The sequence below is a fragment of the Schistocerca serialis genome, chromosome 1, assembly GCF_023864345.2.
Source record: "Schistocerca serialis cubense isolate TAMUIC-IGC-003099 chromosome 1, iqSchSeri2.2, whole genome shotgun sequence".
Lineage (NCBI taxonomy): Eukaryota > Metazoa > Arthropoda > Insecta > Orthoptera > Acrididae > Schistocerca > Schistocerca serialis.
This window is the reverse complement of record NC_064638.1, coordinates 919,119,760-919,146,924: the sequence shown is the minus strand read 5'-3', so window position 1 is coordinate 919,146,924 and position 27,165 is coordinate 919,119,760. Positions and strand designations below refer to the sequence as shown.

The 27,165-nt window shown below is 40.3% G+C and overlaps 1 protein-coding gene across 2 annotated transcripts in view; it reads left to right on the top strand.

Annotated features, from left to right (window-relative positions):
- LOC126412333 (venom carboxylesterase-6-like) overlaps window positions 1-27,165 on the top strand; it is a 237,306-nt gene that overhangs the window by 118,892 nt on the left and 91,249 nt on the right. For both annotated transcript variants that reach the window (XM_050081872.1, XM_050081861.1), the window contains exons 2-3: window positions 3,879-4,028; window positions 26,238-26,394. In XM_050081872.1, the coding sequence (XP_049937829.1) occupies window positions 3,891-4,028; window positions 26,238-26,394 (295 nt within the window). In that variant the 5' untranslated portion in view covers window positions 3,879-3,890. The remainder of the gene's footprint in view (window positions 1-3,878; window positions 4,029-26,237; window positions 26,395-27,165) is intronic.

The following is a 27,165-nucleotide window of genomic DNA, read 5'->3' as shown; positions in this document are numbered from 1 at the left end:
TTGCTATGAATGCAGCGCCAACAGAGAACACTTGTTCACAATACTTAACTACCACAGAGCACTTCAATTCGATTTTACAACGAGAGCATCTAATGTGTGGCACCACGTGGTACCGTTTATTAATGGTGTGAGGTGTTACAACAGGGTCGCTTTACCAATCAAACCACTGGCATTGTCGTAAGAAAAGCCGGCTTGCCATTGATTTTACCTGGTTCAAAATGGTTCAAATTGCTCTGAGCACTATGGGACTTAACTTCTGAAGTCATCAGTCCCCTAGAACTTAGAACTACTTAAACCTGACTAACCTAAGGACATCACACACATCCATGCCCAAGGCAGGATTCGAACCTGCGACCGTAGCGGTCGCGCGGCTCCAGACTGTAGCATCTAGAACCGCTCGGCTCCTCCGGCCGGCGCTTTTACCTGGGCAATGGCGTTACGTCTCCCTCCGGCCAGCCAAATGTCAAAAGTCCCAACTAACGTTAAACACACTACAATATTGTGGAGCAAAAGATAATAAACCTGGGCATCATTATTTATTTTCTACACAATATAACGAGTCATTCGATGTTAGAGAGTAATTCAGAACTGCGTTAAAGCAGGATTGGTTCAAAATGGTTCAAATGGCTCTGAGCACTATGGGACTTAACTTCTGAGGTCATCAGTCCCCTAGAACTTAGCACTACTTAAACCTAACTAACCTAAGGACACCACACACATCCATGCCCGAGGGAGGATTCGAACCTGCGACCATAGCGGTTGCGCGGTTCCAGACTGTAGCGCCTAGAACCGCTCAGCCACTCCGGCCGGCGAAAACAGGATTAATTGATGTCAATCAATTTATTTTAAGGATCGTCTTGAGTTATAATTATTTTGAATGTTACATCCCTGTTTTCTGTAATTTCTCCCCCATGCCAATTTGGAATGTTTACACTATGGATTGCTTGAGGGTAACCCTACAAGTTCATTTCTCAAACCTCATTCCCAGTCTTCAAGCCGAAGATGAATCGAACACACTTGCAGTTTTCACATTCATATTGTCCGCACATTTGCATCGAACTATACACTCACGTTCGAAGTGCTCATCTTTCGGAAAATCATGATAAATAACGTTTGTTTTCTTTCGAGAAATATTAATTCTGAGTCTGCAGATGCAGTCCTAGTTAATAAAATTGACCCTGGAAAGCATTTCAATGGTCGTTCTGACAACACTGTACCAGTATTTTGACACTCGTACAAAAATCCTGTTACAGTCGTATTCCATTAAGCGAATCTGGCAAACAGGCCGCATCTTTGGTCTGTGTTAGTTGAGTCACATTAGCACAGAATCAACTATACTCCTGCCTCCCATAAACCATGATCAGATATTATGCTCCACAGTAATGCTCATGTAGTGTTTGTTGGGCAGAAGACAGTTTTTGTTCAATACTTTTTAAGGATGCTCTCAGTTTTTCCCAATAACATGCTGCTGCAGAGTGAAAAATGCTGTGGATCTCCCTTTCTCCATAACATCGTTTGTCTCCATTGGTTGTAGTGGTAGGGCCTCCTCATACGTTCATACAGATTGTGGACATCAGCAGAGCAGAATGAGTTGTAAAGTGACTTTGAGTGAAGCACCTGAAGAAATATGTCACAAAATTTGTCTTTCTCAGACAACTAAACCTGCAACATCAAACACCGCCAATAGTGAGAGGGCAACTGTTCGGGACCTTAGAGACTCAGAGACTCCTCTGGCATTGTTGTCTTCCCAGCTGACAAAGGCAAAGCTATTGTTATGCTGAGCCACAAGAACTACAGTGAGGAAATGTGGAGCTGCTAGATAATGACTCTTATAGGAAAATCAATGCTGACCCAAACATGAAGATAAAGAACAAGAACAAGGTGCTTCATAAGGGCTTACATATTCTAATGTTTTGACGACTTAAAGTGCGTGAGTGAGTCTGTGTTATACTGATTTATTTCCCCAAACTACATTCCACTTCTTTACCAGATGACTTACTTGGGGTTTGCAGACACTCTTCTTTACTGGATAGCCAGCTGCTGGAAACTCTCTTGACTTCTCCTTCGAATAACGCTAGGTACAGGAACTTCCAAGCCTCTTTCTACTGGAAGTAGCCATGCAATCAATGATGTATTTGACTTTCAAGCACAATAACAAATTCTCACTTTCAACAAAATATGGAACTTGTAGCAAGTCTCTCGTACAGGCGTTAGAAACAAAAATTGTTTTGCATTCAAAAGAAAGTCTGCTTAGACACCATGACTTTCAGAAAAAGAATCTGAAAATACGTCTTGCCTCTAATAAGGCTGAGTCAAGAGTGTACAAGAGTACCTTTTTAACGGTTCTTGTTATAATTAACAATAGTCAATGGCACAATAAGCTCAGAGCGGCATGTAAACTCCATGGCTCTTCATTACACACTCACTAACACATCTATGGAATGCCCGACAGGTACGCGTCGGTGCCGTTCGACTGCCGCCTCTACTTTCTTCCTGTGACTAATTCTAAACCTGCACACACAAACATGTGACATGCAGAAGGTAGGATTTTACCAACCCACACTCTTATCTAGAATATCGAGTGTTCGAGACGGTTGAAAGCTAAGTGGTTCTAGAATTTACACAGAAATTCTCGAATCACTACAATATCACTGCTAAGAACAACTATGGACACTCCATTAATGTGTCGTAAAAAGTAAGTGGTCACAGAGTACTCTTTTTCCAAGACTCATACGATGAATATAAAAGCACCGGGGTTTTGACATAGACGTTGAAATACTGGGGCTGTGTTGTGAGAGAGGCCATCAAAACTTGCACTAGGGACTATTTTGTCGACTGGGAGTATGGCTATACTCTCAGCAAGGCTTTGGAACCAGCATTGGGTGTAATTAAAGAGAAGACACTCAAGAAACACATTGAGCTGCCAGCAAAGGTGGGCAGTGTGCCTACATCCACTCTGGCACAGCTGGGGAGAGCCACCAAACAACTGCCTTTTCAGCGACTGATGCATGACCACTGCCATAGACCCTGCACTCTGCAGCGGAGGAGGGGAGATAAGTCAACCATACTCCTCGGGACGGTGACATGTCAGCAAAAATTGTGTGTGCTGGAGACTATGAACCAGAAGTCAACTGTGAACTGTATCACTTATAACAATTTTAATAATTGGATGAACATTTTGAATTAAAGTGTTTCTTTGTGGGTCTACATCATAAAGTAATAGAATTGTAATGTACTTGATTATCTTTGTGTACTAAAGTTGTCTCTTAGGACAGTTGCAGTACAGCATTCTAAAATTGTTTCTAGTAACTAGATTTGTAAATAGGAGTGTATATGAAAAATAAAAACCCACAGTCCTGAGCGAATATCTCTTGTCACAATTGCTGGCATGGCTATTGCATTTTGAAGTCTCACTATGAATCGATAAATTGTGTAAAATAAAGATGACCCAGCATTGCAAGTTTTTTATTATCGTATGAATGTTAGCAGATTGAAAATTTCATTTATCTTTCTCCTGTTTCAGTTAATATACTGAGTACATCCCCTCAGTTTGATATTTCAATAATTACTTTTGATAATGTTATGTTTTGCCTGAAATATTTCAGTACTTTTATATCTATAGTATGTACTGAAAAATTGCTGTTCTCAGCTGAATATCATCTGTTTAACTTAACTGCCTTCAGTAAAATACATGAGTAAGACGTTTCATTCCAATTTGAACAACTCACATGGCATTCATTAATAGTTACCTATAGGTTGCAGAATAAAAATATCATTTGTGAGTACACTGCACAACATAAAAAGATTTTTCATTTTCTTTTCTCTCACGAAACACTAAATGTGAGCATATATGTGTACTATCTGTCCTTTGGTTGCAGGAGCCAGAGCCAATGAAGTCATGGATGGGCGTATGGGATGCAGAGAATTATGGTAGCCCTTGCATCCAGTATGTTTTCATAGCTAATCCAAAGCAGTCACGGATTGTTGGTGATGAAGATTGTCTCCATCTCAATGTGTTCACTCCAAAGGTAGATATGCAATAGAACTGAGAGTTTCATGTTCTATCATTGTTTGCAGTTTAGATGCTTAACCTATTGCCTGTGAAAAAAGGATGTGACCTAACATATATTTCTTTAATGAAATCAAGAACTGAAGACTATTTTTACTGAAGAATAGTTGTGACAAGAGAGGAGTCTTTACCTACAAACTACCCTCACATGAGAGTAAATGAATTAGATTAATAATGACTTCCATAATACAGTTACCAGGTTGCCCCCTAAACTTAGCTTCTAATATTATGGGGTTGCTCTTGTACTGATGACATTGTGTAATGTTCTGTGCATACAGACAATTTCTTGTGGTCCATCCCCACTGTTGGTAAAGAGAACACAGTAAAGCATAGGATAACTTATGAGAGAGTGTATGTGATCTGTCATCTGAATAGAAGTTCCACACAGAATTTTATATGGCATTAACAGTGCCTGGCTATCACAATGAGTAGAAAAAGATTGTTATGCAAATATCCTGCAATGTAGTGTGTCATGGGTCCATAACAGTACAGAGAGAGATACTTATTCTGTGACACTTGGGTTGAACTGAGTCACTCTCCCAGAAACAGTGATTTTGAACAGTGAAGGGTAAAGCTTACTCTGCATTGTATTCTTGCTTCTTGCCATACCATTAGTTTTCATTTGTACTAATTTATTTCCTCCCAGTTTCCACATTTCTCCAAAAGTTATCTATTTAAATTATATCTTAATGTTTCTGTTGGGTTTGTCTCCTTTTTCAATGTTTTCTTCTTACTGTTCTTTAAAAGTTTGGATATCCTAGTGGGAAACAAGAAATAGCACAAAATGGGGTCCAACATGAATTATTCTTATATTATCTGTGTTGTAAGCACATCTGCTTATAATCCTGGACTCAGTCAGCTGTGGGTTAATACTAAGTTCTACAATAATACTTAATTATCATTGAAATATGAAGTGTCATGTTCGGTGCTATTTCCCTTCTGTTGTTAGAGGTGTTGCCTGTAATATAAGCCCAACAAAAATGCTGATCCATCAAGTCCCACATATGTTCCTTTGGAGACAGACAATGTGATCATATTGGAGTCTGTCTGCTTAGCTGAGTGGTTACGTGTTTGCTAAGCAGAGGGCCCGGGTTTGATTCCTGGCCGAGATTTTCTCCACTAATGGACTGGGTGTTGCGTTGTCCTCATCATCATTTCATCCTCACCACTGGCACACAAGTCACCCAATGTGGCATCGACTGAGATAAGAATTGTATTCGGTGGCCGAACTTCCCCGAATGGGGCCTCCCAGCCAACAACGCCACATGCTCATTTCATTTTTATCATACTGGAGAGGGCACTTGGTGCAGATATGATGGTACATTGAGTAATGCAAGAAATATGCTCATGGGAATTGTCACACCTCTCTAACATTACATATGTTCACATCACTAAAAACGACTTCGTTCTGTTCATCCTTCCAGTTTCATCAGCATAGTGATTACAGAAAGATGAGTGGTGAGAGGAAGACTGGTGAAGTATACACTTGCCGATGGACCATCTAGAATTTTAACCAGCATTTTCAGGCTTTGTATATAGTTTCAACTCTCTCCACAATGATTCATTTTTAATCATTGTGTTAAATACCCTCTGTCATTTCTTCATTCCATACGGAAATGTCTTAGAGATGCTCATGTGCTTTTAGTGTATATTTTATTAATTTCCTGTTTGTACACCTTCATTCTGTTTCTACACCTTCATTTTATTGATTTCCTGTTCGTTCACTCCTGCCATTCTATCTTTATTACTTGTTTGCCATTGTTTGTGATTTGTTTCAACACATACAATTTCATTTTTTTGGGCTTAGCTGTTATTTCTGAATAATTAGTTACCAACATTCCACAATCAGCAGTGCTCTGGAAACTGAAACATGGTACATTATTTATTGATGTTTACAGTCATGCACTGTTCCTTGTCTTTATAATTACTCAGTGTTTGGAAAAATGGTATACTACTGTTTAACAACTTTTCTTCTGCCCTTTTTCTCCTGTTTACTGTCTAACACTGATGAAAATTCGCTTTTCTTATTCTTGAACCTTTGGGACATATCGCGTTCCTAAATTTAGATATTCTTCTACTTTAATCAGTTGCTCCCATTTAGGATCTGAAAAGTAGATAGATTTTTTTGTACACGAGTTATTCTTTAATTTTATTTTAAATTGTAAACAGTCTCATTAAATGCCACTATAGGCTATAGAAACTTACGTTACTCATGATTACACATGGGCATAATGCAGACAGGCTGAAAGAGTCTTTGTTCATGTGTTATTACTATTGCCATGAACTGTTGTGCATTCAGAGTCATTTTAGTGGTTAGCATCGCCAGCTGGCACGATGTTGGTCACCAGTTCAAACCTGATCTTCAGCAGTTATGTGTTACATAGTATTTTTCATTTCTGGACGGTTCTTGAAGTATCATATGTTTATAATTTTTGACAATGGAAAATCCAGAATGGAATATAACAATATAGTGAAAAGGAAAGTTGCTACTCACCATATAGTGGAGAAGCTGACTTGTAGATAGGCACTAAACAGACTGTCACAAATAAGCTTTCGGCCAGCAAGACCTTCATCAGAAATTGACAACACACACACACACACACACAGATATATAGACACACACACACAATTTCGTTAGTAATTGTCCTCACCCATCCAGCCCCTTCCCTGTTCCCATTCCAGCACAACACAGCCCTCATTCCACCATTGCAGCCAGTCTTATTACTTCTCTCATTTTCCCCTAACCCATCCCCCTCCCCATCTCTCCCCTGCCCTCCTGACTGCACATAGCTGCCCTACGCTCTCTCCACCTCATCCCTGCACGCTCCCCTGCAGCACTTCACTGTCACCCACCCCTATCCCACCATCCCTCCCCCTTCTCCTTACACCTACCCAGTTGCCGCTGGTGCTGCTGCTTGCAGTGTGGCTTCAGTTGCCAGAGACTGTAGTCATGTGTGTGTGTGAGCTGCATTTGTGTGAATGTGTCTGTGTCTGTCATCTATTTCTGACAAAGGCCTTGCTGGCTGAAATCTTATTTGTGACAATATTTTTGTTGTGTCTATTTGCAAGTCAGCAGTTCCACTATATGGTGGATAGCAACTGTCCTTTCCACAATATTTTTTATAATTTTTGTAAGTTCTGGAATATTCTATATTTGTATAAATACTAGCAATCTGATATATTTGATGTTTATATAAATAACTGAGCCCTCCAACTCGGATTTTGGTTCTGTTCTGGCTGTACATTGGTATTTATAGTAAACTAAATAATTAATGGAAAATCTCATATAAGATGTGAAACAAATACTAACAAAGAGATAGAGGGGCTGGCCAGTACTTACCTCAGCTCAGTACAGCCGATAGATACACATAAAACAGAACTGAAAATTTACATTCCTAGCTTTCGGAACTTTGTTCCTTCATCAGGGAGGAGAGAGGGGAAAAATGGGAAGAAGGGAAAGTGGATTCAGTTACTCACAACCCAGGTTATGAAGCAACAGGGAAAGGTAAACAGGGAGGGTAGCAAGGATGGAGGCATGGTTGTCAGAGGGAAGCCAAAGATATTCTACTGTAAGTACTGTGCCAGCTTCAAACCAAAGAGGATGCATACAGAAGTAAAGAGGTATACAGTATAAAGATAAACACAACTATGTAGGATGAAAAGATGCGTGAATGGCTAAAGAGGAAAGGGAAAGAGGAGAAGACTGAAGAGTGAATGGGAGTGAGGTTGTTTAACGTAGGTTCAGTCCAGGGGGATGGCGGGATGAAAGGATGTGTTGGAGTGCAAGTTCCCATCTCCGCAGTTCAGAGGGACTGGAGTTGGGTGGGAGAAGCCAAATGGCACATACGATGTAGCAGGTTCCTAGGTCCCTAGAATTATGCTGGAGGGCATGCTCCGCTACTGGGTATTGGGCATCTCCTAGGCGGACAGTTCGTCTGTGTCCGTTCATGCGCTCAGCCAGTTTGGTTGTTGTCATGCCGATGTAAAAGGCTGTGCAGTGCAGGCATGTCAGTTGATAAATGACATGTGTAGTTTCACACGTAGCCCTGCCTTGAATTGTGTATGTTTTACCAGTAGCGGGGCTGGAGTAGGTGGTTGTGGGGGGATGCATGGGGCAGGTTTTGCAGCGGGGTCGGTTACAGGGGTAGGAACCGCTGGGTAGAGAAGGTAGTCTGGGAATATTGTAGGGTTTAACAAGGATGTTACGGAGGTTAGGGGGGCGACGAAAGGCAACTCTGGGTGGTGTGGGGAGAATTTTGTCAAGGGATGATCTCATTTCAGGGGTTGACTTGAGAAAGTCATATCCCTGGCGGAGTAATTTGTTGATGTTTTCGAGGCCAGGATAATATTGGGTGACAAGGGGGATGCTTCTGTGTGGTCTGGGGGTAGGAACATTGTTGTTGGACGGGGAGGAATGTATTGCTCGGGAAATCTGTTTGTGGACAAGGTCTGCAGAATAGTTGCGGGAGAGGAAAGCACTGGTCAGGTTATTGGTGTAGTTGTTGAGGGATTCGTCACTGGAGCAGATACGTTTGCCACGAATACCTAGGCTGTAGGGAAGGGAGCGTTTGATGTGGAAAGGATGGCAGCTATCAAAGTGAAGGTACTGTTGTTTGTTTGTGGGTTTGATATGGACAGAGGTGTGGATGTGAGCTTCAACAAGATGAAGGTCAACATCCAGGAAGGTGGCTTGGGTTTTGGAGAAGGACCAGGTGAAATTCAGATTCGAAAAGGAGTTGAGGTTATGGAGGAAATTAAGGAGTGTTTCTTCACCATGAGTCCAGACCACAAAGATGTCATCTATAAACCTATACCAGGCCAGGGGAAGCAGCTGTTGGGTCTTCAGGAAAGCCTCCTCCATGCGGCCCATGAAGAGGTTGGCATAGGAGGGAGCCATCCTGGTTCCCATGGCCGTTCCCCTGATTTGTTTGTAGGTCTGGCCTTCAAAAGTGAAGTAATTATGGGTGAGGATGAAGTTGGTAAGTGTGATAAGGAACGAGGTTTTTGGAAGATCTTCGGGTGGGCGTTGGAGAGGTAGTGCTCAAGGGCAGAGAGACCATGGGTATGTGGGATGTTTGTGTAAAGGGATCTATGGTGACAAGAAAGGTTTCAGGTGGGAGAGGAGTGGGAATGGATTTGAGGCGTTCTAGGAAGTGGTTTGTGTCTTTGATGTAGGATGGGAGTCTGCGGGTGATAGGTTGTAGGTGCTGGTCTACCAGAGCTGAGATACGTTCGGTTGGGGATTTGAAGCCTGCTACAATGGGACGGCCAGGATGGTTCTCTTTGTGGATTTTGGGTAATAGGTAGAAGGTAGGGGTACGTGGCTCAGGTGGAGTGAGTAAGTCTATGGAAGCCGTTGTGAGGCCTTGTGAGGGACCTTGGACTTTTAGGATTTTTTGCAGCTCAGTCTGGATGGAGGGAATGGGATCCTGGGTAACAGCTTTGTAGGTTGAGGTGTCAGAGAGTTGACGCAGTCCTTCTGCCACATACTCCACATGGTCAAGTACGACAGTTGTGGAGCCTTTATCCGCCGGGAGGATGACAATAGAGCAGTCTATTTTCAGCTCCTTAATGGCACGGGATTCAGCTGGGGTGATGTTGGGGGTTGTCGGGATGTTCTTCAAGAAGGACTGGGAGGCAACACTGGATGTGAGGAATTCCTGAAATGTCTGCAAGGGATGGTTTTGGGGGAGGGGAGGAGGATCCCTTTGAGAAGGCAGTCGGAACTGTTCTAGACAGGGTTCAACACTGGGTCTAGTACTTGGGGGCTGTGTTTGGGTAGTGAAGTGATATTTCCAGTTGAGGTTCCGGGTGAATGAGAGGAGATCTTTAACCAGGGCAGTGTGGTTGAATTTAGGTGTGGGGCTAAAGGTTAAGCCTTTTGATAGAACAGATGTCTCTGGAGGAGAGAGGGATCTGGATGAGAGGTTTAGGACTGAATTGGGACTGGTGATATGTGGCATTTGACTGTGGTTATAGTTGATATTTGGTCTGTGTAGGGTATGTGCTGGGATGGGGAGATTGAGTAGGGTGGCTAGGCTGGGTTTGTTGGCTATGAGGGGGGTTTGTTGAAGGTTCTGTTGTGGTTGGTGTTTGTGAGGGATAGGGAGAGGGACCCCACTTCTTAGGTGTTGCACTAGCACTGTGGATAGTTTTTTCAGGTGGTGAGTGGCATGGAACTCATGTTTGCAGCTGGCTTCTAGGATGATGTTCCTCAGTGTGTTCTCCAAGCAAGGGTTTGAGAGGTGGAGGACTTTGAAGAGAGATAGGAGCTGTTGGGAGTGGTGGTTACATGAAGTAGTGTAGAGATTCAGGACAAGTTGGGTAAGGGCTAAGGATTGAAGGTTCTGGAAGTCCAGGAGAGACTGGTGGAAGGAGGAATTGCACCCGGAGATGGGAACTTTTAAGGTAAGCCCTTTAGGGGTAATTCCAAAGGTTAAGCAGGACTGGAGGAAAAGTATGTGGGATTGCAGTTTGGCTACGGTGAATGCATGTTTCCGGAATGAATGTAAATAATGTGGTATAGGATTAGGGTACATAGTGGGTAACTGGTGGGTAGGGAAATTAAATAACTAAAGTTGAGATAGTAATCATAAGAAGGAGTAAAACACGGAGGGAAGGACGAGAAGGAAAGAAATTGTGTTGGTAATGTTCAATACCAAAGGAAGACCACTAAATAAGAAAAATACGGAAAAAGTTGACCAGACCAAGCAAGTATGTCCAGATCAGGGGAAAAAGAACACACGCAGCTCAAAAACAGAGATAGCGAGTGGCGAAAAAAGATCGCGCGTGCCGCAAAAGCGATCGCGCGTGCCGCAAAAGCGATCGCGCGTGCCGCAAAAAAGATCGCGCGTGCCGCAAAAAAGATCGCGGGTGGGGTAGAAATGTCCCAAAAAATTTTTATTGTGGCAGAGAAAGATAGCCAATGGCACAAAAATATCGCCAGCAACAAGAAATCGACGGAAATGGATGATACTGGTAGGTGTGGAAGAGATTGTTGGCAGTGATTGTTGGCTGGGAAACAGCGAATAACGAACGTTTGGAATGTTGAATAAATAAATAAATAAAAAGAGAAGAGGACTATAAACGGAACAAGATAATAGGAGGAAGATGAAACTAGCACAGTTGGCGGATAAAGGCTCCACAACTGTCGTACTTGACCATGTGGAGTATGTGGCAGAAGGACTGCGTCAACTCTCTGACACCTCAACCTACAAAGCTGTTACCCAGGATCCCATTCCCTCCATCCAGACTGAGCTGCAAAAAATCCTAAAAGTCCAAGGTCCCTCACAAGGCCTCACAACGGCTTCCATAGACTTACTCACTCCACCTGAGCCACGTACCCCTACCTTCTACCTATTACCCAAAATCCACAAAGAGAACCATCCTGGCCGTCCCATTGTAGCAGGCTTCAAATCCCCAACCGAACGTATCTCAGCTCTGGTAGACCAGCACCTACAACCTATCACCCGCAGACTCCCATCCTACATCAAAGACACAAACCACTTCCTAGAACGCCTCAAATCCATTCCCACTCCTCTCCCACCTGAAACCTTTCTTGTCACCATAGATCCCTTTACACAAACATCCCACATACCCATGGTCTCTCTGCCCTTGAGCACTACCTCTCCCAACGCCCACCCGAAGATCTTCCAAAAACCTCGTTCCTTATCACACTTACCAACTTCATCCTCACCCATAATTACTTCACTTTTGAAGGCCAGACCTACAAACAAATCAGGGGAACGGCCATGGGAACCAGGATGGCTCCCTCCTATGCCAACCTCTTCATGGGCCGCATGGAGGAGGCTTTCCTGAAGACCCAACAGCTGCTTCCCCTGGCCTGGTATAGGTTTATAGATGACATCTTTGTGGTCTGGACTCATGGTGAAGAAACACTCCTTAATTTCCTCCATAACCTCAACTCCTTTTCGAATCTGAATTTCACCTGGTCCTTCTCCAAAACCCAAGCCACCTTCCTGGATGTTGACCTTCATCTTGTTGAAGCTCACATCCACACCTCTGTCCATATCAAACCCACAAACAAACAACAGTACCTTCACTTTGATAGCTGCCATCCTTTCCACATCAAACGCTCCCTTCCCTACAGCCTAGGTATTCGTGGCAAACGTATCTGCTCCAGTGACGAATCCCTCAACAACTACACCAATAACCTGACCAGTGCTTTCCTCTCCCACAACTATCCTGCAGACCTTGTCCACAAACAGATTTCCCGAGCAATACATTCCTCCCCGTCCAACAACAATGTTCCTACCCCCAGACCACACAGAAGCATCCCCCTTGTCACCCAATATTATCCTGGCCTCGAAAACATCAACAAATTACTCCGCCAGGGATATGACTTTCTCAAGTCAACCCCTGAAATGAGATCATCCCTTGACAAAATTCTCCCCACACCACCCAGAGTTGCCTTTCGTCGCCCCCCTAACCTCCGTAACATCCTTGTTAAACCCTACAATATTCCCAGACTACCTTCTCTACCCAGCGGTTCCTACCCCTGTAACCGACCCCGCTGCAAAACCTGCCCCATGCATCCCCCCACAACCACCTACTCCAGCCCCGCTACTGGTAAAACATACACAATTCAAGGCAGGGCTACGTGTGAAACTACACATGTCATTTATCAACTGACATGCCTGCACTGCACAGCCTTTTACATCGGCATGACAACAACCAAACTGGCTGAGCGCATGAACGGACACAGACGAACTGTCCGCCTAGGAGATGCCCAATACCCAGTAGCGGAGCATGCCCTCCAGCATAATTCTAGGGACCTAGGAACCTGCTACACCGTATGTGCCATTTGGCTTCTCCCACCCAACTCCAGTCCCTCTGAACTGCGGAGATGGGAACTTGCACTCCAACACATCCTTTCATCCCGCCATCCCCCTGGACTGAACCTACGTTAAACAACCTCACTCCCATTCACTCTTCAGTCTTCTCCTCTTTCCCTTTCCTCTTTAGCCATTCACGCATCTTTTCATCCTACATAGTTGTGTTTATCTTTATACTGTATACCTCTTTACTTCTGTATGCATCCTCTTTGGTTTGAAGCTGGCACAGTACTTACAGTAGAATATCTTTGGCTTCCCTCTGACAACCATGCCTCCATCCTTGCTACCCTCCCTGTTTACCTTTCCCTGTTGCTTCATAACCTGGGTTGTGAGTAACTGAATCCACTTTCCCTTCTTCCCTTTTTTCCCCTCTCTCCTCCCTGATGAAGGAACAAAGTTCCGAAAGCTAGGAATGTAAATTTTCAGTTCTGTTTTATGTGTATCTATCGGCTGTACTGAGCTGAGGTAAGTACTGGCCAGCCCCTCTATCTCTTTGTTAGTATTTATTTATAGTAAACGTGGGTTCAATACTAAGTGCTGTATTTCACTGATAACTCTCCCTTTCAATTTGGATTTGAGTGCGGTTATGACATGACATTGTTTGGTGGAGTTCCAACTACTTCAGAACATCTACATCACCATGGCTCCCATTAAGAAATGTAAAAGCCTTTGCCTACATGGGCAGGAAGCAGAATAGAAGCAGTACAATTATCCCACAGTCCTTATATTGAGGTGACTAATCAATTCCAAGGCACCAGTAAGTCAGCTGCACTTCAGGCCTCCATCAGTGTTCTGTGTAGATGCTGGTCAGAAGCTGATAAATGGCTGAAGGTATTGAACTGATTTACCAAATACAACTGATGGGATAGCATGATGTGTTTGTCAGATATGTATTCCTACTTGGACAGCAGAGTCCAGCAGAGGCTCAAGATCAACAAAGCTCAGTAGCTGGGATCACTTCCGAGCTGAACACAGGAAAATGTTTTGGTACAATCAACAGCAAATCTACTTATTGAAAGAACATCTGAAGAACAGTGGCCAATGTCATGGGGAAGAAACAATATCCTGCAAACAGAATGTTTTGGCATATGCCACATTGTGGAATTAAATCTGATGGAAGCTGACAAAATCTCACACTACATGAAAAAGCTGCAGGAAACATATACCAATCTCTTGTGCTAAAGAGTGACACAACAACTGAGGAATTCATCAAGTTATGCCAATGCATCAAGGAAATGCAACAGAAAATAATCAGATGAAAAATGTGTGACCAACCCCCAAATGTGATGCCTATTGTAGCGGTTCTGCCTGCTTTATTTATTTTATTTGGTGTCCTCAGTGCCTAACCACAAATTTTGCAGTTCTTGAAGAATAGAAAAGGTACATATGGAGCAGACACTGTCATTGTTTTTACACGCGGTCCTAATTGTTTAACAGTTATTCCACAGTTAAGTTGAAGAATTATTGTTGTTCTAACCAACACAGGTTTCTTGTCTGAAACTTGGCCGTGGACTGACTGTTTTGGAACCAATATTTGGGCCCTTATACATCCTCACAATAATAGGTGCTGAAACTACACATTGTTCGAAGTTAAATTTACAGAAATTACAATTAAAACTTAACTCATGAAAATTAACTGAATACGTTGAAAAATTGGTTCTTTTTAACAGTTTCTTCTACTACAAAGGTTAAGCCAAAGTATTTGTTTAAATCATGAAATTAACAAATACAGTTACGTAAATAATACGGTACTTTTGACGAAGCTGTTAATTACTTTGGGACTAATTAAGGTCTGGTTTTGTTAATATATTTTAATAGAATTTAAGTTATGAAACAGTTACTAATTTCATCCTATAACAAAAGATACTAACTAGGAATAGTCAAAATAAATAAGAAAATCACTTACATACAAAAAACTAAGCACAAAATTAGATCTGATGTTATTTACTTTAAAACTGAGGGTCAACCTTTCTCTATTATGAAAATACAGATTATACTCACGTATGTTAATAGTAAATAGTTGTAAGTGAGTAAACGAATTTTAAGGTGGCAGATGGCAAAACAAGAGGAAGTCAAAATTTCCCAGCTTGCTTCGTCACATCACTCCCTAATTGGATTGACCAGATAGATATTGCAAATAGGTACTGGGCAATTCAATGACCACCAGTGACGCCAGAAACTGGGTTTAAAATGTACACACAAAAAAAGATTATTACATAAGAAATCTTATCAAAAGCTACATGACATATATTTTTTTCAAATTTATACTTATGTGAACTGGCCATACAAATATCCCCATACAAAATAATTACATACAGTGTATTGTTATACAATATCACAAAATATCCACAAGTTATACTTGTGGCCTAATTGTTTAACACTTATTCCACAGTAAAGTTGAAGCATTGTTGTTGTTCTAACGAACACAGGTTTCTCGTCTGAAACTTGGCCATGGTCTGACTGTTTTGGGACCAAAAATCAGGCCCTTATATATCCTCACAATAATAGGTGCTGAAACTACACATTGTTCGAAGTTAAATTTACAGAAATTACAATTTGAACAACTCATTAAATTAACTGAATACATCAAAAAATTGGTTCTTTTTAACAGTTTCTTCTACTACAAGGGTTAAGCTGAATTATTTGTTTAAATCATGAAATTAACAAATATAGTTACGTAAAAAAATACAGTACTTTTGACAAAACTGTTAATTTCTTTGGAACTAATTAAGGTCTGGCTTTACTAATATGTTTTTGAATAGGGCCAAATAAACACTTTATGCATACTATTAGTTGTTCCTCTAAATGTTTATAACTAGTACAGAATTTATATTTGTTTATATGTCAACAATAGAATTTAAGATACGAAACAATTACAATTTCATCCTATAACAAAAGATACTAACTAGGAATAGTCAAAATAAATTAGAAAATCACTTACATACATAACACTAAGCACAAAATTAGATCTGGTGTTACTTACTTTAAAACTGAGGGTCAGCCTTTCTCTGTTATGAAAATACACATTATACTTGCATATATTAATGGTAATTAGTTAAAAGTGAAAAAACGAATTTTAAGGAAGCAGATGGCAAAACAAGAGGAGGTAAAAATATCCCAGCTTTTTTCGTCACACTAAGGCAGTTGCGGAAGACAACAATGACTTCACTTCTCTCATACATCAGGGAGTGAGAGAAGAGATACACATTTTATGGCATCCAGAACTGTCAGACCAACTAAGCAAGATGTAGCAGGCATAAATATTGAACTGATACATCAGGAGGTAGTAGAGAATGTTAATGAATAGGAGCGCTGATCTCCACCACCAGCCAAATGCACCATGAAGAAAGAACTTGGCCAACTTGGACTTATGCTGCAGCCAACAACCCAACACCTGATCAACGTAAGTACTACCAAATTTGTTGCCAAGTGTGATGCCCCACGGAAAAACAGGCATTTGGAGGACAGAGACAACACACTGGTGTGTTTCCACTGTGGACACACAGAACATGTACTCTACTGCAGAGAAAGCAGGCAAGTTTTTGCTAACTACTACACTGCCATATGTCAACCATCCTAAAAGTTATAGTTCATCTGTGTTATGAAACCCATCATCTTACCCTGCAAGCTCACAAAATAAATCTACATGCCATTGGGGATAATAAGCTTGTAGGTGGTTGAGCTGAACTTCAGATCACTAATTTCCTTAGCAACCACAACTAATTCCTAAAAGCATGTGTGTAGAAACAACTGAACCAGTCCAGGATAGGCAACTTAGTGTCATCAACAATAGATCATGTATCACTACCACTACAGTAAATGCAGGGAAGGCAACTGTCAGTAGGCCCTATCTGCCTGAGGAACAACATTGGTGATACATAGCCAGTCTGCATCAATTTTTGAATGTTTTCAAATCCAGAGGAAAAACATAGAAAATGGCTCACAATAGAACACTGTAACAACAGTGGGAATCATCTACCAATGAGCCAGCAATCTTATAAAGTGTCACTGGATGAATGACAGATAATCCAGGAATAAGTGGTAAAGATGCTACATTGAACCTTCACAGTCCTAGGTCCTCTCCAATGCTTCTAGTAAAGAAGCAGGTTGGCACATAGCATTTCTGCATTGACTGTCAATGACTGTACAAAATCGTGAAGAAAGTTGTCTATCTATTGCCATGCATTGCTGACATTCTAGACTGTTTGAAAATAACAAAGTGTTTCTCAACTACGGGCATGCATGCAGGCTACTGGAAAATCAAAGTTGGCTAGGCTTACTGGGAAAAGACTGTCTTTATATTTCCTGATGGCATCTATCAGTTTAAAGCTATGCCATTTGGACTGTGTAACACTCTAGGAAATGATGAACAATCTACTTTGATACCTTCAATGGACTGCTCGTCTTTGCTATCTGGGTGTCAGTGTTGTTTTTTGAAGACATTTGAAGAACATTTAAGTCAACTGAAAACCATGTTAAAGCATGTTCAGACCACTGGCTTCCACCTTAATCTAAAAAAGTGCCTGTACCCACTTGAGAAATAAAAACCTTGGTGCACCTAGTGAATGGCAGTGGAGTCAGTCTTGATACAGAGAAATTATGAAGAACATGTAGATCAACTGAGAACTGTGTTAAAGTGTGTTCAGACTGCAAGTCTCCACCTGAATCTGAAAAAGTGCCTGTTGCCCACCAAAGAAGTAAAAATCTTTGGGCACATAGGGATTGGCAATGGAGTCTGTCCCGATCCAGAGGAATTAAGAGCAGTCACAGATTTTTTAACACCTCAGCAAATTAATGATGTGAAAAGTTTTCTTGAAATGTACCTATTCTACTGGTGATTCAGAAAGAACCTCTGTACCCCTGTATCCAGGCACATCTCTTGCAATAAATACTGTGGGGAGACAGCAAATTTTCCTGAAATGGGTTGTAAGATCTTTCTTGTCCTTAAAGAGGTGCTAATGTCTAATCAAGTGCTAGCATTGTATGACGAGAATGATGAGACAGAACTTCTCACAACTGCTAGGAATTATGAGATAGTTGCAGTTCTAGTGAAGATTAAGAAAGTTGCTGAAATGACAATAACTTATGTTTCAAGAGTACTCTCACTTGAAGAGTACTCTCCAAGACTGAGAGGAACTTCTTGACAAACTGGAAAGAGAGCCTTGCAATTGTTTTGACCATCAACAAGTTCTGGCAGTATTCATTTGACAAACGTTTCACTGTTGCAATGACCACCATTCTCTGTGCTGGCTGAGTAGCTTGAAGGACCCGTCATGTCAATTTTCAACATGGATACTGAGGCTTTAGGGATATGACGTCACATTGGTGTAGAAAAGTTAACACAAAGACAAGGATGCTAACTGCTTTAAATAAGGAATCCTTTGGCAGAAAACAGCTGTGTAGATGAAATCTCAGTCTCCACTGGATGAAATGACATTACTGCTGAACAGAAGGAAGTCCAGCACTGCTGAAAGCCATAGAAGCCTTGTAGAAGGAGGTGCCAACCAAAAGGGAATTCCAATTATTAAACCAGGTGTTGTACAATAGGACCTATGATCCAGTGGGATGGAAAGGGTTGCTCACCATCCCAGCTCATCTATGGCCAGTATTTCCACATCGCTCCAAAATCTGGTCACCTGGGGTTTGTGAAGATGTTAGACAGAAGCAAATGCAGGTGTCTCCTGCTAGGTGTCTACTGAACCATTAGGAGAGCAACTGTAAGGAATGCCAATGATGGAAGCATATGTCACAGATTACCTCTGGGTCACCATTCCATCAAACTAGCCCAAAGTTGACAAATGAGACTTGATGGATAATATTCTGCACTGACTACCTTACCCACTATGCTGTCACTGAAGCTGTGGTGACTGCAGAGTACTGTTAATTGCTAATTTCCTTGTAAAAATTATTGTTTTGAAACATGGAGCACCCCATGTGATGATCTCTGATTGTGGAAATGTTTTCCAGTTGAGACTAGTACCAGAGGTAATTTGACATTGTGACATCACCACGGAATGACAACTTCCTGCGATCCACAGACAAATGGACTCACAGAATACTTTGAGATATACTCCAATGTATGTTGATGTTGAACAGAGAGACTGAGATACAGTATCACCCATCATGATCTTTGCATGTAACACAGGGCAGCAAGACACTACAGGCTTCACTCCATTATTTCTGCTCCAAAGTCATGAGGTTGAAGCAGTAATGGATTCATTGTTTCCATTTCAACCAGATGATACTCATGATGACTGTGTGAAACACCTAAACTCCAGGACTGAAGAAGACAGCTGGTTGGCATTAGATCCTGGACACCCTGGAGAAAGAGCAAGAGTGCTTTAACAAAGAGCAATGGCCAGTGAAATACAGCCTAAGAGACCTGGTATGAATTTTAATGCTATTCAGGAAGTGGAACAATCAGAAAAGTTACTAAAGCAATACTTTGGGCCATATCATATCCTACATCAGTTGTTGGATGTTAAGTCAAGGATTATGACCCTTCATCAAGAAGACAACAGTGCAGACATGTTATCTATGTCCTCTGTATGAAGCCCTACTGCAATCCAGAGGCACAATGGGAGCTTCAAGATAACTGAAAACCCACTCAATGATCATGAAGCTTTGATGGAAGAAGCTAAACAATGCTCATCATAGTGAAGAGGGTGAAACAACATGATGAGAATGCGAGGATCTGTCTGTGTCATCAGACAAGGGACCATTGGTAAATCTAGATCCAGGCTGCTGCAGTCAGCTCTAGTGAGAACTTTCATGAGGACAGGAAGCAATGCTGCAAGCTGTGATGCATGCAATGTAACATAGTGGTTAGCATAACGGGTTGGTTTTCTGTGGTCATCAGTTCAAACCAGACAACCAGCAAATATTTGCTACTTACTATTTATCACTTCTGGAAGGTTCATGAAGTATATTATGTATATAATGTTTATTCTGGAATATTATAAGAGGAATCTGGCATATTCACAATTTGTATAAATAGCTCCATTTTCCATTCAGGAGTTCAGTTCTATCCTGCCTCTATGCTGACTTTTGTAATAAATGTGCATTCACTGCTTGGTGTCTTATTTAACTGTAAGCCCTGGTTTTAGATTTGGACTTTAGTGTGGTTATGCTGTGATACTACTGTTTATTGTAAGAAAGTGGCCCTCAGTATTCCTAATGGCATTTTCAGAAGGTTAGTTCTGTTTGTAGATGTGTTTAAAATACAGTACTTCTCTTACATGGGAGCCATCAGATTAGATGTTGAAAGTAGTTTTTGGAAAACAAATTTAGTATTATTTTGCAAGCTTGTTTGGTTTGATGATGACAGACTATATTTTTTGTTGCTGCCATGCTAATTTTTATTAATTCACTGACAATGGTATAGTTTACAGCAATAACACATCTAAAAGTCCCAGTCCTCATGTTGTGAGCAGGTTGTGATCATGCCCAACTAGGTAGTGAAGAACAAAACAAGAGTTCCTGCAGGAATAAAAAGTCTGAAACCAGTGAGCACATTAGCTACCCATAGGAGGTTACAATCAAAGTCCTTGCTGTGCATGAATGAACAGTGTACTCAGCAAGGCAAGCAAGTATCTGAAAGGTGTTTACTCTTTCATTTTTATCAGTTAAGGAATGGACAATTTTATATGAATGTGGTCATAGTCTTTTGAAGATAACTCATACGGAGGATGACCCAAAACCACTACCACAGATGGGAACAGTGTGTAAATGCAAAATATAGTTTTCAACTTCACCAATGAAGGTGAAGTTGATTTCATTTGTCATAATGGGTTTGACCAATGATTTTTGTGCTGTGAAAGGGATTCCTCCTATTATTTATCTTGAATAGAGTAAAAAAATAACAGCTGAATAGTACAGATATCTTCTGGAGCAATTGGATTACAATAGGAAAATATAATATTTTATCAGGAACATACAGCTGCTCACAAAGCTGCTGCAAAAGGACGAGTACTGGTGTATCTGTAGTATGAATTGATGGATTGTTCTTACTGTTCATCAGATTTTACACCCTTGGCTACCTCCTGTGATACTACATTGTGTCAACTGGAAAATATGGTGACACCATAGAAATGATTGTGAGATATCTATGAATCTGTTACCTATGGATAAATTTTTGACAAAATTACTTGCTTAAAAGGAAACTACACCAAAAAATAAGGGCCTGTTGACCATAAAATACACACTGGGATGACAAAGGTCATGGGATGGTGATATGCACATATACAGATGACAGGAGTATAGTATACACAAGGTATAAAGGCAGTGCGTTGATGGAGCTGTCACTTGTACTCAAGTGATTCATGCGAAAAAGTTTCTGATGTGATTATGGCCACGTAACAAGAATTAAACTTTGAATGCAATATGGTAGTTGGAGCTAGATGCGTGGGACATTCCATTTCAAAAATTGTTAGGGAATGCAGTATTCCGAGATTCACAGTATTAAGAGTGTACTGAGAATACGAGATTTCAGGCACTATCTTTCACCATGGACAATGGCTGATGGCCTTAACAATCAAAAGCAGCAGCATTTGTGTAGATTTTTCAGTGCTAACAGAAAATCACTCTGCATAAAATAACTGCAGAAATAAATGTGGGACATATGACATTCATACCCATTAGGAAAGTGCAGTGAAATTGGCATTAATGGACTATGGCAGCAGATGACCGACGCAGGTGCCTGTGCTAACAGCATGATATCACCTGCAGCAACTCTCTTGGGCTTATTTCCATATCAGTTTGACCCTAGATGATTTAAAAACAGTGGCCTGGTCAGATGAGTCGTGATTTCAGTTAGGAAGAGCTGTTGGCATGGTTCGAGTGTGGCTCAGACTCCATGAAGCCATAAACCTAAGTTGTCAACAAGGCACTGTGGAGGCTGGTAGTGGCTCCATGAAGTTGTGGGATGTGTGTACACAGAATTGACTGGGTCCTCTCGTCCAGCTGAATCAATCATTGATTGGAAATAGTTATGTTCAGCTACTTGGAGACCATTTGCAGCCATTTGTGGATTTCATGTTTCCAAACAACAGCGGAATCTTTATGAATTACAGTGCGCCATGTCACCTGGCCACAGTTGTTCATGATTGGTTTGAAAGAACATCCTGGACAGTTGAAAAAAATGATTTGGCCACCCAGATCACCAACATGAATCCCATAAAACATTTATGGGACATGATCAAGAGGTCAGTTTGTGCAGAAACTCCTGCACCAGCAACACTTTCACAATTTGATACTTAACTGTAGAAAGGTACAGAGTGCCAGATTTATGAACTCAAGTTATTACAAATGAACTGTCTGTAGTGCAGTGTTTTAATTATTTATTCCTCAAACTTTTCCACATTACAAATGAGAGTATTTTGTCATAAAGAAGTGGTGGTTTCATGACACAGTTGGAACTGTTTGTTGCTGAAGGCAATTCAAACAGAAACATTTATGAAAGGTGCTAAGTCCCATCAAATTATTCTAGGTGCTATGTTCTTAGTCAGTCTTCACAGATCAGCATATAATATTCTTTCTGCTAATTTTTTTCCAGGTAAGGTATCACAACCTTTAAATCTTTCTTATTTTCATCTGTAATTGAATGGATCTAGGAAATAAATTCAAAGGTAGCAGATTGAATGTTTCTGACATGTTTTCCTTTTTTGAGCACATTCACCTTATGGATCCTTTCCATGCCAGTGTAACATTCTTTTATTGCTAGATCTGTTGAATCAAATGTGATGCTGAAAGCTTTTGAAGTGTTCAGCTTTTCTGTAGAGAGTATCTCATCCGCCACATCATGAATATTTAAAAAATCGGAAGAATTCATAGACATTATTTTGAAAGGTCTAACAACCTTTGCTTCCTTGACCATTTTGCATAGGTCACTGGGTACAAATGCCTTCATCACTGACTTTCCTCTCTCTATCAAGGCAAACTCAGAGTCATAGAGGAGGAAGTGGTGCCCACTAACTAGGAAGTTGATCTACTCATGTGAACAACCATTTGCCACCAGAAAAAGAAAAAAAAAATGCCATCTTTCAATTCTTGTTTTGTGTAGCACAGTTGTCACTCCAAACAATAAGGTTTTTCTTCATTGTTATCCTGGTGTTTAATACTTTCAGAATCCATGATGTGATTTCATTTCCACCCCCACTAGTGATACTCTTATCCCACATGCACATGTAAGACTGAAGGGTGTCACCTACAGATACTGCCAAGTTGTAACAAGATAACTGGTGATGATAAAACATCTCGGAATGCATTAGTGTGGACACAGACATAACATGCTGCATATCAATCGATATGTAGCAGATGTCACTGTCAGGGAAATGAGAAGAACTGATATCACTCTTCAGAAGGCTCTGTGCCATCTCGGCCTTCGTATGGTGAATCTCTAAATGCATGTGTGACTGTGGTGAACCTGCTTTTGCTTTAATGTTCAGTAGGTCACATGTCTTTCAGGTATCTGTCCTAGGTCTGTGGAAGGAAAGATTGTGAAATTCTTTTAGAAAGACTCTACAATGATAACTGGAACTTATGGTGCTTTCAGGAAACACATTTTAAAAGTGTGAGTACATTCTTGAAATATTCATGTCAGGACTGAGGTATTTCTTGCTTGATCTTGCTCAGCTGTAATGACTAACTTCCCAGGGAAAGTCATTTATGAGCTGTTTTATACACATTTTGTCTTCATTTCTGTATTGTGATTGAGTGTGTATTGTTCTGTGGTTGGTCAATGTTGTCTCTCAAAGATTTTTCTTCTTAATAAATATTTTCAGCCTTTTCTTTCCAGCAGCAAAAATATTCATAAAAGTGGTTTTGAAAACTGCAACAAGATCCTCTGTACCATTTGGAATAGAAAACCGAACTGTTCCCTGCTGGCAACTTTCAGCAGCATTGTTGTAGCTTGCATGCTGATGATGCTGTACTGATGTGACACTAAGAAGACCCATCATTCCCTACACTTCCTTACATAGATTTACAGCCACTAAAGGGCTTAAAACTGTACCTGTGGTGAGGGATGATTCCTAGTTGGTATAACTTTCTCTCTCTCTCTTGTGTGTTTCATACAGGAAACCTTTCATCTTTAATTTCTTCTGTTCATCTCTGAATGATCTGCTACCATTCTTCCTCTGTCTCCCACCCATGTGGCTTTCATCCACCGTAACCTAACATATGGACATCATATATGTACAAAATGATTTGAAGATAACATGTAGGTGTATAATATTTCATTTATTGACAATGTTATATGACTGTATATGATCATAATATTCTGCAATGTTTATACATATACCTTATAAACTGAAGAGCAATGATTCACAAAAAAGGACAGAACAGCAGTCTATGCATACACTTACCATAGCAGCAAAGTGAAACAAACTCAGCTGCACCATTATTATGAAATCAGGCACCATTGCCATATAGCGGTGGCAAGTGTAACCACTTGGAATTCTTGGTGGACATAGCACTTTTAATATGTAATCCTCCATGGTATCCTGGGCCTTTCAAAGCACTTATCACATTTTTCATGAATTTGGCACTTATCACCATTCTACAGTTAAGTATCCAATTATGAATGTCTGTAGAGGCATTTTGGCACATTATTTTTACAGAGGACTTCCAACATATTGTTGAATTCATGCCATGTCAAGTTGCTGCACTCTGATGAGCAAAACGATGTCTGACATGATATTAGAAGGAATCCCATTACTTTTTCCACCTTGGTGCATCTGTTCACTGCAGAATGAGCATCTTTCAACTTGGCCATGTATAAAACATAGGTATAAAGAAACAAAGATATTATCAAATCTGAATAGGTTTACACCATTAACATTTCTATTCTGATACTCAATTAAATATATGATTTTATATTACAGTTATTTATTGTTAACTGATCTAAGCATCTGGTTATCCTATCAAGACTTCTTTTTTTCAACCCCTCAAACATATCACCAGATCATCAAGAAATTATGGAATGAGTATAGGAGCTAATATTGTCATTTTGTATTTGTATATGTTTATTTGATTTCAGCTTTACATTACGTACAAGATGTACAACTTTGCTTCCACTGTTTTTCCACAACATTTGAGGCTTTAATGTCTGGAGAATATGGCGGGTGGGGTAGGACTTCCATTTTAACATTTCCAAGTACATATTGATCTCTTTTGCAATATGGGGTTGAGCATTGTCATGCTGCAAAATCACTTTATCGTGCCTCTCACTGTATTCCTGCCATTTGTCTTTTAATGCTCTGCTCAAACACATTAATTGTATTCGATAATGAGCATCTGTGATTGTTTCACTTGGTTTTAACACCTCATAGTACATGACACCGAGCTGGTCCCATCAAATGCAGAGCATGATCTTGGGGCCATGAATATTCGGTTTGGTCATTGATGTGGAAGCATGGCCGAGATATCCCATGATTTATTGCCATTTAGGGTTATTGTAATGAACCCATTTTTCATCCCCGGTCATAATGCAATGCAGAAATCCCTTCCGTTTTTGCCTCTGAAGCAACTGTTCACAAACACACAAACACCATTCAACATCTCTTGGTTTCAGATCACACGGGACCCAAGTTCCTACTTTCAGAATCATGCCCATAGCTTTGAGACATTTTGAAATGGCTTGCTGTGTCACTCCCTCTAATTGTGCCAATTCTCCTTGCGTTTGATGTGAGTCTTCACTCAGCAATGTCTCCAATTCTGCATATTCGAAAACATTCTCTCTTCCACCACTATGCTGGTCTACAATGTTAAAATCACCATTCTTGAAGTGTTGAAACCACTCACAACATGTTCTTTCACTAATAGCATCCTTACCATACATACTTGAGAGCATTCAATGAGACTCAGCTGCTGTTTTCTTCTTCATATTGAAACAAAACAGTAACACCTCCCACAAATGACAAGAATTAGGCTCATAAACTGACATTTTCAGTCAAGAACAACTTTGTGAGGCAGGCACAAATTGAATAATGTTTGAATGAGGTTATGTAGACCGAGGTCCAAGCTAACTGCCTGATGTGGAAGCAAAGCTGTACACCTTTAATAATTTTTTTTTTAAGTGTGCAATGTATGACTGGATTCTGTTATGTGTCCTTTCTTTTTGTAATTTTATCAGTTATGGTTGCCATTCGATTTTACTGTGGTCACATAGTATTCATTGAAACTGAATTTTCTTTGTGTGCCTGCACACTAGCAAAAATTGTCACATAATAATACTTAAAAGCTTCTCAGAAACTGAATTTAAAATAATATATCCTGTCAAAATTAACAATCCATGAGATTCTTGTTTGTTTCAGCTACCGTCAGCAGACAATCCATCTTCTTTATTTGATGTATTTGTCTATATACATGGTGGTGGATTTATGAGTGGAGCTGGTAGCTACTATGGACCTGAACATCTAATGGATCGAGATGTTGTTGTTGTTACCATCAACTATCGACTCGGAATTTTAGGTCAGAACCAATAAATGTCCATTTTAATACATCTCTTATTTTCGTCACTTGACTGAAATAACAAAACTTTATTTTATAAAGTATGTTGCCTGAGCCATGGTATTTAATGTAGTCTGTTCAAACAACTAATTGTGGTAATTTCACTTAATTCAAATTCAGCAAAATTTAAGTAAAGTGGTGGATGGAAGAGAAATTTCACATGAACTGAGAAAGGGAGCAAAACTGTAACTTAAATTACAACCAGCTACAGTTTTGCTCCCTTCCTCAATTCAAAACCAACTGCTGTTATAATAATATCTACATACTAGAACTTACTTTCGAACATTCCACGCAAATTTTGTGATTCTACACTTGGCCAAATGTCTGTTACAGAAAGAATGGGTTGTCTGTATCTCCACATCAGTTTTTGATATTTGCGAAGAACTTTATGGTGTGTTACAGTTACATAAATAAATGTCTATTATCAAAACTTCAGAAGTTGGGTAGGCAACATGCTTTATGCAACTAGGCTATAGTTTTATTTTGGTATTCACATTTAATACATATATAAAAGAACTCCTTTGTCTATAATCTGTGATCATGCACAAGTTACTAACATGTTTTTCATTTAACTATATGATTTATATAACTTAATTTTTTCTTTAATATATCACACCAAAGTTTTTAACAAGAGAACAAGTTAGTAGATGTTTATTACTTATTTTCCATAAGCTCCAAAACAATTCAATATTATTTTTCTCTCTCCTGTTTCATCATATAATACCTCAGAAT